Source organism: Mustelus asterias, chromosome 6 (genome assembly GCF_964213995.1).
Source record: "Mustelus asterias chromosome 6, sMusAst1.hap1.1, whole genome shotgun sequence".
Lineage (NCBI taxonomy): Eukaryota > Metazoa > Chordata > Chondrichthyes > Carcharhiniformes > Triakidae > Mustelus > Mustelus asterias.
The window spans coordinates 8208171-8224665 of NC_135806.1; the positions used below are offsets into that span (position 1 = coordinate 8208171).

A 16495-nucleotide genomic window follows, 5' to 3' on the forward strand; every position below is an offset into this window, starting at 1 on the left:
CTGTGCCACTGTGCTGCCATTTGTGATTGCTATGAAGGGAGAAAACATTCGAGTGAGTTATCTTTCTTGCAACATATAAAGTTAAAGTTTATTTATTAGTCACAAGTAAGGCTTACATTAACACTGCAATGAAGTGAAATTCCCCTCGTCGCCACACTCTGGCGCCTGTTCAGGTCAATGCACCTAACCAGCATGTCTTTCAGACTGTGGGAGGAAACCGGAGCACCTGGAGGAAACCCACACAGACACAGGGAGAATGTGCAGACTCCACACAGACAGAGATCCAAGCCGTGAATCGAACCCGGGTCTCCGGCGCTGTGACGCAGCAGTGCTAATCGCTGTGCCACCGTGCTGCCCACATTAACTTGAAGAAAGATCCTCTATTTGCAGACTCGATGGGTCAAATGGCCTAATCTCCTGCTTCCTATTTCTTATGTGCAGAATTCTTCAATGGAGTTCTATGTGCTCCGGATTGGGGCATCCCTTTGCAGCAAGTACATTGAAATTGTTCTTGTTGATGTTGTTGCCTGTTTACCAAGAATCGCTCATGTAATTTTTCAACGCTTGGGGCGACACAGTGGTTTGCACTGCTGCCTCACAGCGCCAGGGTCCCAGGTTCAAATCCGGCCTCTAAATTCACCCTAGTGACGGGATTAGCAAGGTAAACGTGTGGGGTTGCAGGAATAGGGCCTGGGTGGGATTGTGGTCAGTACAGACTCGATGGGCCGAATGGCCTCTTTCTGCACTGTAGGATTCTATGATCTTTAAAATTTTGATGACGAGTGAGGAGAATGGGGTTGGGCATGGGGAGGAAGAAAACTAAATGCAGGTAACCCAAGACAGTGATTTTGGACTATGAAGTGATTTGCATTGTAGGATGTAATGACTCCATACTCATAACCATGAGCAGGGCTACAGTGACAGACCCTGAAACATTTCTTATTTAAAAAATTAAAAGCAGTGAAGCCCTATGTGAGTATTATTCATTAGACCTTTGAGTTAACATCTTTGAATGTTTGAACCCAGCAGCATGGCATATTATATGGACCCTTTTTACTGGGAAATTATCGACCCGATGTCTATTCTTTTCACTCTTATTACTGTGCAGCGCACCTCTGATATTCCAGAATTCACAGCTAGTCTGCGAGGGTCCTTGGTAACAGCGCAAACATAGAAATTACACTGTCACAAACCGTTCAAACCAAAATAAATGTTGTATAACTGGAAGTTTAATTTGACCTATAAATAATCTGAACAGTTAATTGTTCGTGTGAGGATATAGATCTATTTAAAATAGTGCTGATTCACAGACTTGTTTTCACAGGTGGTGTATGATGGACTGTTTGGTGCCAATACAAATGCAAAGTTGAGAGGACTTGCCTTGCAATTTGTACATCATATCTGCTTAGTGTAAGTTCTAATGTGGATTTTATATATGTGTGCATTTATAGATATGTGTGCGTATAATATGTGCGCGCATATTTTTAATGAATCATTAGGGTAAAATACGCGAAATATTGACCCTGATAGAAGCAAATTACAGCGGATGCTGGAATCTGAAATCAAAAGATAAAACGCTGGAAAATCTCAGCAGATCTGGCAGCAACTGTGAGGGGAGAAAGGAGCTGACGTTTCGAGTCCAGACGACCCTTTGTCAAAGCCTTTGATCATGATACCCTCTTCAAAGTATCTCTTGTGTGAAACGCAGCTTAACTGCAAGCCTAGTGCCAGATGGATCCAATGCTTTAAGTGTTTTACAAGTCAGAAAACTGAGTAAATCTGTCAATGGAATACAAAATACTCGAGTGCGAAGATGCAGGTTAAGGTCCATGATTTCCCATGCGGTGAATCTTTATTAGCCCGTCACACTCTTCCCTCCAGGCCACACAGCAGCCCGATAGTTCCCACACACGGCCGGGCAAAAAACAAAAAGAAAAATTTCAGGGAGCACACACACAAACACATCACCCAGACGTTAAAGACAAAGATTATAGGGCACATTGGTCCATCAGGAGGGGAGTGGGAGGAGGAGGCGATAAGCACAGTGAGGGAGAAATTAATGTCAAAATCAATGGGTTCAAGTACAACGTGATTGAATGCCAGGAAATGAGTGGGAGAACAAATTAAGTCAGCCCAAAGGAGGATAACTTGAAGTGAGGGGGAACGACACGATAAATATGACTGTTTAAAATATTTGAGCTGATCTTGATTTGAACGGGCTCTTTAAGTGGCTGCCTAATCTGCTATGATTCAGTTCGTAAATAAAGGTTGTTTTTCTTTTTTTTTTAACCAAGCTTTGACTTAAGTGCAGCATTGCGTGCTGCAGGGCTTGACAACAATGCCAGATTCAGCTACAGTACTTCCAGAGATAATCTGAATCAACCAACATGCCTAAAATAAATACTGCCCATGGTTTTGGGGGAAATCAATTGCAGTACTGATTTCCTGCCATGAGAGGTTGCTGATGCACTCTTAAAACAATAGACAGCTGGCATCATTCATTCAGATTATTTTTATTTGATTACATGGGTATCGAGTTAGATTTACCCAACCAGTGGGGTTGTCACTTTTTGGTCTCAAAATCAAGTACAAAACTATTTGATTTCCCCTTTATTTGAATTGTCTTCAAATAAAGACATAAATAATAAATGGGTGGCACGGTGGTTAGCACTGCTGCCTCACAGCACCAGGGACCCGGGTTTGATTCCCGGCTTGGGTCACTGTGCAGAGTCAGCACATTCTCCCCGCGTCTGTGTGGGTTTCCTCCAGGTGCTCCGGTTTCCTCCCACAGTCCGAAAGACATGCTGGTTAGGTGCATTGGCCGTACTAAATGCTCCCTCAACGTACCCGAACAGGCACCGGAGTGTGACGACTAGGGGATTTTCACAATAACTTCATTGCAGTGTTAATGTAAGCTGACTTGTGACAATAATAAATAAACTTTATCTTTTGCATTTTAAAAAAAAGTAATGCTTTAAATATCAAAGCAAGGACTTCAATTGGCAGAGTTTACAGATATGTACCAGCAGTATTGGGAGTTTTTTTGAGTCAGCATTCAGCCAGTGTTACACCAAAGCAGGCACAAACTCTTAAGGGCATATTTATTGAACACAAGTAAAAGTTTATTTACTAGTCACAAGCAGGCTTACATTAACACTGCAATGAAGTGACTGAAAAATCTAGTCGTCACACTCCGGCATGTATTCAGATACACTGAAGGGGAATTTAGCGTGGCCAATCCACCTAAGCTGCACGTCATTGGACTGTGGGAGGAAACCGCAGCACCCGGAGGAAGCCCACAGACACGGGGAGAACGTGCAAACTCCACACAGACAGTGACCCAAGCCGGGAATTGAACCCGGGTCCCTGGCGCTGTGAGGCAGCAGTGCTAACCGTTGTGCCACCCTGTCGTGGAGCATTTTCAATGTAGATATATTTTTAAAAGTCATTCACTGCTTTGCTTGTCAATTTAACGTTTGAGGCATGTTAAGTCGAACATTTCAAAAACATTCTTTGTAATGATTGTAATCTTCCTTATTGTTTACAGTTGCCCTGATAATAAAATTAAACCTTTGGGGCCAATGCTTCTAAATGGTCTTACTAAATTGATCAACGAATATAAAGAGGTAAGTGTTGTACCTGTTAATTCTCAGATACTTTCAACCAGTTTACTTACTCCACGGTTTTACCCCGGTGTCCTTATTTGCAAGATGGACAAAGGACAAACACAAGTAAAGGTTCAGCAAGTTTATTAATAATAACACTATTAACCCTTAAATTACCCACATAAAACAAGAGGATACCCCAGCAGATTCAAGTATACTACCCGTAAAGATGGTTTAGTTGAACTGCAGGTCCGATTCTCTGAGTCCCTCTGTCCGTCGTCACGAAGGTGAGTCTTGATGGCAGCTTCTTCCTTCCTTCCTTCTCTGGTCAGTCTTCCAAATGGTCACGGCCGCCTCCCTTGTCGAGTCTTCGCTGCTGGTCTCTCAAAGTGTGTCCCTTTATCCCCCAACCTGCTTGCCTTTCCGGAAACTTCTCTGGCTTCTGGCCAATGAGGTCCCAGGAGGGGGTTCCAATACCCAGTAGGTTTCTTGATGTCTGCCTGACAGGACACCAGGGTCCGCCCCAAGGTGTCCCATCTCCCAGGAACTTTCGGTGACGGAAAGTCTGGCCCGATCTGGGCTTCTAACAATAGGCCGGTGCATTTCAACAAGGTGTAATGATCTCCTGCTGAGTCTCGGTAGATTGTAACGACCTTTGATGGGTCAGGCGCAGACACGTCTGTGTATTTGTACAATTGGCCTGCCCGAGGTTTGACTGTGTTTGATTTTAATATGCCCAATTCTTTAATTTAGGATATCCAATTTTATCAGCCTTAAAACTAGGCCCTGTTTATATCACCACATAAGACTTTTGAAATCTTTTTGATCCACACCTGTGTACCTATTTTGGTGCCTGTATTTTGCTCTCTCCTATTCTCTCATCTTTTCCCACTATGAAAATGCTGCAACTTAAACTGGGCTGAGGTTCCACAATTGCCAACAGTCCCTGGTACCTGCCCAAGCAACCATCCTTCATGCGAGAGACAATGCTTTGTCAGGAACTATTGATCTGTGAGCATCATCGCAACAAAGTCAATTCCTGTCCTCACCTCGACGTAACACGGCAGCAATTGGGAGTAGAAACTTCAGCCAGAGCATTGATGCATGTTGTATCACTTCTACAACTAAGAACCAGCTCCCTCCAAGAGCAAGGATCAAATCTGGCATTTGGAGTTGGTTTTGATCTTTCTATTTTCTCCACAATCCCAGACTCATTCCATGCCAGAGGAGTGTCCTCTGCCACCTCAGTCAAATTATTACTCTTCTGTGATGTGAATATTTGATTTATTATTGTCACATGTATTAACATACAGTGAAAAGTATTGTTTCTTGTGCGCAGACAAAGCATACTGTTCATAGAGAAGGAAACGATAGAGTGCAGAATGTAGTGTTACAGTCATAGCTAGAGTGTACAGAAAGATCAACTTAATGCAAGATAAGTCCATTCAAAAGTCTGATGGCAGCAGGGAAGAAGCTGCTCTTGAGTCGGTTGGTACGTGACCTCAGACCTTTGTATCTTTTTCCCGACGGAAGAAGGTGGAAGAGAGAATGTCCGGGGTGCGTGGGGTCCTTAATTATGCTGGCTGCTTTTCCGAGGCAGCGGGAAATGTAGACAGAGTCAATGGATGGGAGGCTGGTTTGTGTGATGGATTGAGCTACATTCATGACCTTTTGTAGTTCCTTGCGATCTTGGGCAGAGCAGGAGCCATACCAAACTGTGATACAACCAGAAAGAATGCTTTCTATGGTGCATCTGTAAAAGTTGGTGAGAGTTGTTGCTGACATGCCAAATTTCCTTAGTCTTCTGAGAAAGTGGTGGCCTTTCTTAACTATAGCATCGGCATAGGGGGAACCAGGATAGGTTGTTGGTGATCTGGACACCTAAAAACTTGAAGCTCTCGACCCTTTCTACTTCATCCCCGTTGGTGTAGACAGGGACATGTTCTCCTTTACGCTTCCTGAAGTCGATGACAATCTCATTCGTTGTTGTTGCCGCACCAGATCCTCTATCTCGTTCCTGTAATCTGTCTTGTCAGTTTTAGTGTCAAGTCACTGTCTTGACAGTGAAAGTCAGCAGCCAATCACCTCTGTGCATTGCTGCCATAGCTAATTCTGTCCCGACCCAGCCTGTGCACATGGAGTTCCATTAATGCTAACTGGCTGGCCGCTAATCCAGCTAATTTTGACTCCCTAAGTAAGGACAATTGAACCTAGTCGTAGCACATGTATCGCTAACCGAGCACAGAACTGAGATTGCATGTGGAGCCTTTCTCCTTCGTATGGCTGAGGTACTCAGTACCTGGCATTTGTAGGCATTTACGGATGTACTCTAGAATATGTAATCACCTTTAGTGCATTGTAAGCAAGTTGATTTTGTTTTTTCTTTCATCCTATTCAAGTTTTTCTGATATTTGACCTGTAAAGCTATTCGACATCTTAGTCACAGTCTCCTGCCTCTAGAATCTGTAAGATATTGCATCTTATGTTAATTGTTCTTGCTTTATCTTGTCCAAGGATCCAAAAGCCCTTTCCATGGCATATTCAGCAGTTGGGAAATTATCCAGGTGAATATTTCTAATTTTATTTCAATTTTTTTCTAATTCTGTCAAGTGTTGACATACAATTGTCATGGTGTGCATCTTTTTTGAATTATGGAAAGTGCCTCATGATATGTTATTTTTGAACAAATAGCTCGGTGATGTTTATCTTGTGGGGTAGCATGGTGGCACAGTGGTCAGCACTGTTGCTTCACAGCACCAGGGAGTTGGGTTCAATTCCAGCCTCCGGTCACTGTCTGCATGGAGTTTGCACATTCTCCTCATGTCTGCGTGGGTTTCTTCCGGGTGCTCCGGTTTCCTTTTACAGTCCAAAGATGTGCGGGTTAGGTTGATTGGCCATGCTAAATTAACCCATAGTGTCCCAAGATAGGTTAGTGAGGTAAATATGTGCGGTTACAATGACAGGGCCTGAGTAAGATGCTCTGTCAGAGAGTCAGTACAGACTCGAATGGGCTCCTTCTGCACTGGAGGGTTTCTATATTTTGGGCTTTTATTTTTCAAAATGGGTCTTCTGAATTTGGGAAAATGCAACGTATGCTATCTCCAATTGCAAAATACCATGCTTAACATTGTTCTTAATTAGTGAGTCCTTTCCATACTCCTTTTCGTAGAACGTTCTAAGCAACGAACATCTCTTAAGCCAAAATTGATGAAGGGTTTTGATAGAAATTGTTTCCGTTGGCAGGAGAGTTGGTAACCAGAGGACACAAGTTCAAGGTAATTGGCAAAAGAGCCAAAGGGTGGGGTGGGGCTTTTAATTGTGCGCAATGCTTAATGATCTGGCCTGCATTGCCTGAAGGGGTGGTGGAAGCAGATCTTGCACAGCCCTTTCAAAAGAGAATTGGACAAATACTGGGAGGGAAAACATTCGCAGGGAATATACAGTGGGAGTGGGACTAATTGGATAATTCTTCGAAAGAGGCACAGCGGGCTGTACAGTGCCCTCCCTGCATGTTATGACTTTATGATAAGTACAACTGCACATGTTCATAGTACATTTAATAATTAAACACTGCACAGTTGAAGAAAATTGAAAATTAATTGAGTAGTAAGAAAGTAAATTGGAGTTAGAAATCTTAACTGCTAAGAAGAATTATCTTCCACTTCCTGAGTCACTGGAGAATATATTTTCTAATCTGTAGCAGGAATACTTTGCGTTTGCCACATATGAAGTATTTTGAAGAGCAAATTTTGAGCTCCTTCATCCTTTTGTATGCAGAAGTCAACATGCTCGGTTTGCCATCACTTGCTGAACTAGATTTTCTAGAGCAGAGACTAGGCTGTTGGAAATGTATAACATGCCTGGTATTGGCACAGAACCATTTCTCTAACTTGGCAGCAATCATGGTCAAACTTCAGACACTTACCGATGTAACTGGCTCTGTCCGCTGAAGATCTTATTGAAGGCGGAGCAGTCTAGAGGAGCCAAATGGCCATACTCCTCCTGTTCCTGTTATGTTCTTCTCTGCACCATACCAAAGATGGGGAGTTCATGTGGTACAGGGGAGGCTTAAGTGGGGAAAGAATTAGTACAAGCAGTTTAAACAAACAAAAACATTGTGGATATCTCTCTCACCATCTGAAAGATTGTCCACATTCAGAATTAATAATAAAACCTTAATTTATTAACCATGCAAGTCTTCCAGTACCATAAACATGGAAGGCTTAGATATCTGTACATATTGTGTAACTATTATGTTATCAATGAAGTATGTTTTTCTACCCTACACATTTAGCCGTTTACCACAACTTTTCACAAAAGATTTAGCACTTGTGCAACAGTTTTTTGAAGCCATGTGCAAGGTATGTGGAATTTCTCTCAGAAATTTTCCTTTTATGTTATAATGTCTGATGGTGTTTCTAACAAGGGATTTTTTAAATCTGTTTTATTAATAGGAAGGCCCTGACATCAGGCTTTCCATTCAGGAAGCTTTGGCTATGATGGTAGGCGCCTATTGTTCCTTGCAAGGAGCTTCTCTTACACTCATGGAAGCTCTGGTTGCTGCATATCTGGAGAAGGTACGTCCAAACTTATAGCTGAATGCTATTAGACTGATATAAAGAATATCCTTCATGCCGTGACCATTTAAAACAACAGCCTTTATATAGCATCTTTAATGTAATAATATGAGCACTTTGCAAGCGTCATCAAACCATGTTTAACACCAAGCCATGGAAGGAGATATGTTACTGTAAAAATGGCTATATTTTTCATTGAGGGAATATGTGGCGAGAATTAAAGAATTTTAAATGGTTGTTGCAGTGTCTTGCACTAACTTAATGCATTATGGTATTCTATGATAACAAGTGCAGACAATCCAGGATATTAATTTGAAATGTTAAGTTACGAAAGGACTGGCATTTATGACTCCTCCCTTCAAACTCAAAAAAAGAAGCATTAAACCTACAATTAATGTCTGTAGCAATGGTCTATAGTGTAGGAGCAAACCTCAACATTTTGTTGTTTTACTGTTTGCTGTTAAGTTTTTCTGCAAATACAATGTAGTGTTGTAGAAAACTGAATACTAACAGCTACACTGAAGGCAGTACATTGGGAATTTCCAAATTGGAAAGTCAATGTCAAATGGCTTTTCTAAAATGAGATGCAGGAGCAGAGGAAAAGCAACGTGAATTCATTTTTACCGTGTATATATAGAATCTCTGAATCGTATTCTCTCGCTCTTTTTATAGCCTGAAGTGCAAGTGCGGCAAGTTGCCGTGAAGTTTGCCAGCAAAGTGTTTGCCTCAGACCATATTCCATCCAGATACATGCTGTTACTTGCTGCAGGAGACCCGTAAGTTTTCTCTCATAAAAGCAGCAGAGTACTACATACTTACATTGTAGGTCAAAGAGGTGGGCTTTAGGAGGAGAGGAGAGGTTTGTTTCAAAGCTTAGGGCCCAGGCAGCTGAAGACACCGCAGCCAACGGTGGAGCAATGAGAATCAGAAATTGCCAAGAGAGCAGAATTGGAGGAACATTGAGTTTTTTTTAATTCACTTGTGGGACATGGGCATCGCTAGTGGGCCAGCATTTATTACCCATCCCTAATCGCCCTTGGAGGGCAGGTGAGAATCAACCACATTGCTGTGGCTCTGGAGTCACATGTAGGCCAGACCGGGTAAGGACGGCAGATTTCCTTCCCTAAAGGACATTAGTGAACCAGATGGGTTTTTCCAATAATCGACAATGAATTCATGGTCATCAGTAGATTCTTAAATTCAGGTATATATATTTTTTAAAGTTCAAATCAGCCGTGGTGGGATTCGAACCCAGGTCCCCAGAACATTAGCTGAGTTTCTGGATTAACAATCTAGTGATAATACCACTTGGCCATCTCCTCCTCCAGAGAGCTTGGGAGTTGTGGAGCTGTAGGAGTGAGGCCACGGGGGAATGTGAAAACGAGTGCAGATTTTAAAATCAATGGGGGCAATTCTCCCATCCCACTGAGCTAATTTTGTAGCGGAGAGGGCCGGGAGATTCTCGCGCAGCCGATTCACAGGAGCGTTCCCGTCCCGATAGCGTCTCCCAGCGCCAGATTTCTGGCGCCGTCAGCTCCACGCTGCAAATCAGCAGGGAGATGCCAAGACCCTTTAAATGGTCATTTTAATATACTTTAAATATACTTAGCAGGCCTGGGACTGAAGTCTCCGGGGAGCTGGCAGCCCAATTCCCCTCACTGGAGTGAAGAGGGGGGGCAATCAGAACCCCCAGAGGTCGGGAGGGAGGGTGCTCTCTGGGCATTGGCACCTTGGCAGTGCCAGCCTGTGCCCCCGACATTGTCCAAGGGGCAAAATGCCAGTGTCCAGGGGGAACTGCCCATCAGTCATGGGGCAGTGCCAAGGGGGCAGGGCCTGGTAGGCCAATCGGTAGGGGTGAGGGGGTTCCGCTGCCACTCTGCAGACAGGATTGGTGGGGGAAGGAGGGAGGTCAGCGATCGAGGCGGGCTGTGGGGTAATGGGGGAGGGCGGGGTTAGCCTTCTGCAGGGGTCGGGACTGCAAGGGTGGGGTATCGGAGGGTGGGGGGGGTGCTGGAGATCGGGCCGGGCCAGGAGTGGGTGGTGTCAGGGCTGGCCCGGGAATGGTCGGGGGTCCAGCAATCGGACCGTGGGGGGTGCTGAGGGCCGACGATGCAGGGATCGCAAGGCTGGCCAGCGATCAGGAGGTCGTCAGTGCAGGGCCGGCAGATCGGCGCGTGCGCAGTGGCCTGGTCAGTGCTCTGCTGCCAGCCTCTCCAGCGGGAATAGGCCCCACACACTGATTTTTAATATTCGCGCTAGTGCGCTCTGCAGTGCACCGAGTGTGGGAGATTCTTCTCTGAACTCCCACTGAAGAAAACCGTGTGAATTACTCCAGTTTTCACGCGAATTCAACACTTGTTTGGGAGAATTCCGGCCAATATATCACATAACCAAGCAATATAGGTCAGCAAACACGAGGGGAGATTGGTGCGAGTTAGGATACAGGCAGTAGTTTTGGATATGGGGAGATTAAATCCACTGAGGAAATAAGTGTACTGCTTAACCTCTTTTCAGAACAGTTTATTTTTAAACATTTGCTTCTATTCACCATTTGTTCCCAACGTATCGTGGGGACTATTTAATCGGGTAAGAGCAAATGAAGCAGTTATAGTCAACTTGCACGTTTGTTAAATTAGCACTGAATCTAAACATTATGAAACAAACAGCAAAGAACACTAAATTTGGCCATCGAACTCTCTGTTTCACATTAGGAGAGAGGAAGTATATGGTGAAGCACGACACGTTCTGAGGGCTCTACCAAATCAAGCAACAGAGAAGGAAAGCACCCCTAAGGTCATGCCATCCTTTCCTGAAATGGTCCATTACATCCAGAATAAGGTAATATTTTTTCTTCTCAATAGTTTTACTATGAGGCTCCGTTAGTGATTCCAGCTCGCCAAAGAAAACAGTCAGAGTTAAGAATGCGCGATAGGTTACCGTTCCAACAACCCCATGGTGCAACGTTGCTCAATTCAAATTCATTATAGAAATGGAATCAGCCTACAGTTTACACCAATGTTGGTGCCATTCACATCCTGAAAAAGTATATTTTTTACACGTGGCTTTTTATACTTTAAGTCTCATCCTTTTTCATAAAACGTTTGTGTTTGTAACAATCATTTCAATTAATTGTTGGAGCAAAACATGTTAAAAAGTGACTAGAAAACTAATCCACAGTAATCCATGCACGGTGGCACGGTGGTTAGCGCTGCTGCCTCACAGCGCCAGAGACCCGGGTTCAATTCCCAGCTTGGGTCACTGTCTGTGCAGAGTCTGCACATTCTCCCCGTGTCTGCGTGGGTTTCCTCCGGGTGCTCCGATTTCCTCCCACAGTCTGAAAGACGTGCTGGTCAGGTGCATTGGGCATGCTAAATTCTCCCTCAGTGTTAACCAAACAGGCACCGGAGTGTGGCGACGAGGGGATTTTCACAGTAACTTCATTGCAGTGTTAATGTAAGCCTACTTGTGACAATAATAAGTAAACTTAAACCATACTCTGACTGGCTAAAGATGTCTTCAATTTGGTTAACCTGTATAATAGGATTGGTCTTTACATTTCCATTGTTACGGTCAAGGCATGACAACATGAAATACGACCTGGATTAGGCCTTTGGTTCCTCAAGCCTGCTTTGCCATTCACTAAGATCATGACTGACTGTCACTTAATTTAGTACCCAAAATGAGAACATGAAGTATCAGCACAGTGGTTTCATGCACTATCCCCCAAAAAACAACTCAACTATCCCATTCCATCCTTCAGTTAACGAGAGAACGGGTATCCTAATTTTGATTTTCCTTCTCAACAGGCGTCTCAGAGGATAAAAACATCAGCACAATATACTGTTGGAACATACATTCTGCCATTTAACCCTGCTACATACAATGAGGTAAGAAGAAAGAAGATGAAAGAGATCAGGTGGTGTAGAAATTTGTTTGATACCTAAAATAGATTGCTGGAACATTCAGATTACTTGCAATATTATCCCCTAATCTTGGCGTGTAAAATGAAAATAATAAAGTCGAGGGTGATTCAAATTGATTAGTGAAAGCAGAAAGGTTTAGTTGACGTAATAACTGATATCGGAAGAATACACGAACCTGAGCGACCATTCAGAATTTCCAAATGGAAATTCAGTTACCGACAGAGGTTTTGACAACGCATGTAACATGGAATGGAAGCATTATCCATTCATAAGCAGATTTATCTGATTTAATTCACATCACACACATGTGTGATGCAAGAATAATTGATCTTGTGCAACGGGGGTTGCGCTGCTGCGAATGCCACAGAGTTTAAACTGAGCGTTTTAACATTTATGATGGGATCTCACGTGAGAACTATTTTCATGATCTGGAGAGGAATAGCAATTGTACCATTAAGCCGAAAGTTGACTTAATCATTTATTGCAAGAGTGTACCCAATGTCACAGTGATTTTCACAATTTGGGAAAGTTTCAGGAGAGTGCTTCAATTTGTTGTATTGGTTTTATTTGAAACCCATTGATTTCTTAGAGAGTGTTTGACCATATTAATCTTCAGGTTGAAAAATGAGTTTTCCTTTCATTTCTTTCTAAATTAAACCATAACTCTTCTTTTCTGTCCATCTCAAGTTCATGCAAAATTCTCCTTTAGATAATCAAAATTTCTGGCCAACATTTGTTTTTATTTCAGCCAGCTTTGTTCGATAGCTTCTCAAGGTAATGCTTTGCAAAAAATATGGTGAATACCTTCTCTGGGGTTGCATCATGCTGGCAGATTAGAGTGCAGCTTTCTGCGTCACACCAATGTAAAGTTGTAGTGCAAACGTGGATCCTGGCCTGCCTCCCAGGCGTACCAGACTGAGCTGTCTTGCAAGGGGTTAATCTCGCATTACGTTGGATTGACAGTGTGATGTCAGATCTGAAGGGTTGCCTAGCCAGATGCTAGGATCCTGAGAAATCTCATATCTCAACGAATAGCAGGAATAGAGTAGAATCGAAGTGACTTCCTGAGAGCTGTGACACTCCTTGGTTTGGTTCCATGGGAACAGAACAACCCTCACCATCCTGTAAAGTTTAGGGGAACCCTTTGATGGAAATAAAATTAGAACAGAAGTGTTCTTTGGAGATTTTTGTGTTTAAAGCATAAGGGTTCAAAATATAGTATTAAGTTAGTAATATTTGTCTCGTGTACAGTAAAGGTTTTTGTTTATTTTGTGAAATCTTGTGGTGTAATTCTTTCAGTTAACCATTGGGAGTTTGAATATCTTCTAAGAAGTTACCGGCCTCCACTGAGATTATAATCTCTAATTTAAATGCTCAGAGAACGGGGATTCTCCTGTTCCCATTACCAGCTGTAAGAAACACTTTGCCCATGCACCTTTTCAAATATTCAAATGGGTGGCATGGTGACACAGTGGTTAGCACTGCTGTCTCACAGCGCCAGGGACCCGGGTTTGATTCCTGGTTTGGGTCACTGTCTGTGTGGCGTTTGCGCATTCTCCCCGTGTCTGCGTGGGTTTCCTCCGGTTTCCCCTCTCAGTCTGAAAGACGTGCTGGTTAGGTGCATTGACCCAAACAGGTGCTGGAGTGTGGTGACTAGGGGAATTTCACAGCAACGTCATTGCAGTGTTAATGTAAGCCTTACTTGTGACTAATAAATAAATGTTTACTTTAAAGTGTGTAGAACACTCGAGAACAAAATGAAGAGCCAAGTCAGACAGCTTCCAAGCAGGATTCTGCTTGGCTGAAACACAGACTCCCACTATATTGGTATTTAACACTCCTCTAATTTATCAAGACTACTACAAAATTAGGTGCACTTAAAACAAGCACCCTTGTGTCTGAGTCAGCGGTTTTGGGTATATTCCAGAGACTTGTGCACAAAAACCCTGAGCCAATGCTCTAGTACTGTACAGAGGGGGTACTGTCTTTCAGATGAGACTTTAAACCGAGGCCCCTCTGCTCTCAAGATGGACATAAGAGATCTCATTTCAAAGACAAGCGGAGAAGTTATATTCTATTCTTGGTTGATATTCGTCCCTGAAATGAATGTCCCTGAACACGTTATCTGGTCACCTTTTCATCGATATTTGATGGGGGCATGCTGTGTGCAATATGGCAGTGGCATGTCCTACTTTACATCAAGGCCTAAGCTTTAAAAGTACTGCAAGGTCATGAAAGGTGCTTTATTAAAGCAAGTATTTTTAAATTAAGGTTTCAGTTTGCAGTAATTACTCAGAAGCACGCTCGTCATTGAGCTAGACGGTGCAACTTTTTAAATTTCTCTCTTTACGCATGGTCTCCCAGAGGTGGCAAATCAAGCTGACATACAAATGCGTAGGCAGTGGGTTTCTGATGCCTTGTTCAAGTGGGACATGGTTTATTCTTCCCAGACCTTGTTCTGACAAAAGGTCATCAACCTGAAACATTAACTCTGTTTCTCTTGCAGCCTGACCTGCTGAGTATATCCAGCATTCTCTGGCGGAGGGGTTTCAGATGTTCAGTATTTTGTTTGGGCTGAAGATCGATTTAGCTGCTATCAATCTTATTCTTATCTCAACTGACAATACTCCCCTCGCGCAATGGTTGCTGAATAGAGATTGTTAATGGGGATGCCAGCTCATTTTCTACCTTCTTCCTTCCAGGCAAGGGACACTGAGAGCACCTGCCCATGCTTTGACCTTTGCAAACGATGATCAGATTATTCACCACTGACAGGATCCAAACCAGATCATATCGTGCAGGGCGTTTTCCCACTGAATCCTTTAAGGGGAAGCCCTTAGGTTATTCTATAATGTCTCTTTGGAATTTGGGAATGGGAGGAAAGGAAATGGAACTTCTTAGCACAGTGGAGCGATAAGCGTAGAGCATTAATCCTTAAATCTGTCTGTAAGACTGCCTGGTAGCTGCATTCAATTAGGCTGCCACAGTAATGAAACATTCTTTGTCCTTTCTGTGACATAGATGTGTTTAATTATTTTACACAATTACAAAACTCCTATTACTGTGTCTAAATCATATTTATATTTGTTGGAATATGTGTGCTTGGTATTACTGAAGATAAAAGTTGACATTTAATTAAACATAGAGGAAACTATATTGATTTAGGAGCCTTAAAATAGTGCATGAAGGAGCGATGTACTTGATAGTTAATACTGTGACATTGTTTAAATTCACTGTTTTACGGTCACCATGTAACACTCTACTTCGCCTCTGGATCCTCTCCCTGCGAAATAGAACAGAACTTTGAAATATTTGCCAACGCAAGAATACAGCAAACTAATGGTATATCCTCAAAGCTGTATTTCAGCTTGATTTGTCACCTTTGGGAGACCATGCGTAAAGAGATAAATTAAAACCGTAAGAAAGCTGTTTGCTACCTGCAACAGTGAAGAGTTCTACAGTGAGTTGAATCCCAGAGCCAGGGATTTGATGGCACCTCAGGCAGTCCACCCAAAGCCCCCGCCTCCCCCCCCCCCCCTCAAACTTTAAAAAGCAAATAATTCTTTTGGTTGAAAAAATAATAAATTGGCAATTTGGTTGTGTCTGCAGATGGTCCTGTATCTGAGAATGTGTCTGGCGCACAGCGCAGGTGTGGTCCCCATCTCTCACAGTTTCGTTGACATGCAAGACCAAGCTCCAGCCATCGGTCGTTACGTCAGAAGTCTGGCTTCTGACACTTTCATTTCACAGCCGTCCTCAAAGAATGGAGAAATGAATCCAGTGCAAGTGTACATTGATCTTCTCGAGCGGCTGCTCTCAGCCATAGGAGGTAAAACAGTTCAACAATATAAATGGAACATAACTATCAGATTGTCAACTTAATGTAGTGCCGGCCTTTCAAACATGAACCAGCACATGGAGGGGGCGGCACTGGTTTGGGAAATGACACTAGTCGCTATTTGTTTTGTTATGCACAGCCTGTTCACTTCGAGGCATCATTTAAATTATCTTGCACAACCACACACATATGGGATAAACATAAGAAATAGGAGCAGGAGTAGGCCATTTAGCCCCTCGAGCCTGCCCCGCCATTCAATGAGATCATGGCTGATCTGATAGTGGTTTAGTTCCACTTACCTGCCCGCTCCCCATAACCCTTAATTCCCTTATTGATCAGAAATCTATCTACCTGTGACTTAAACATATTTAACGAGGTAGCCTCCACTGCTTCAATGGGCAGAGAATTCCAGAGATTCACTACCCTCTGAGAGAAGAAGTTCCTCCTCAACTCTGTCCTAAACTGACTCCCCCTTATTTTGAGGCTGTGTCCTCTAGTTCTTGTTTCCTTTTTAAGTGGAAAGAATCTTTCTGCCTCTACCCTGTCTAGCCC

General features: G+C 43.1%; 1 protein-coding gene across 2 annotated transcripts in view; it reads left to right on the top strand.

The window, feature by feature from the left end:
- The window catches only part of ecpas (Ecm29 proteasome adaptor and scaffold), a 114903-nt gene that overhangs the window by 35231 nt on the left and 63177 nt on the right, over positions 1 to 16495 (top strand). For both annotated transcript variants that reach the window (XM_078214050.1, XM_078214051.1), the window contains 9 exons: positions 1325 to 1410; positions 3548 to 3626; positions 6120 to 6169; positions 7900 to 7966; positions 8060 to 8182; positions 8855 to 8958; positions 10894 to 11020; positions 11989 to 12069; positions 15715 to 15934. In XM_078214050.1, coding sequence (XP_078070176.1) covers positions 1325 to 1410; positions 3548 to 3626; positions 6120 to 6169; positions 7900 to 7966; positions 8060 to 8182; positions 8855 to 8958; positions 10894 to 11020; positions 11989 to 12069; positions 15715 to 15934 — 937 coding nt within the window. The remainder of the gene's footprint in view (positions 1 to 1324; positions 1411 to 3547; positions 3627 to 6119; positions 6170 to 7899; positions 7967 to 8059; positions 8183 to 8854; positions 8959 to 10893; positions 11021 to 11988; positions 12070 to 15714; positions 15935 to 16495) is intronic.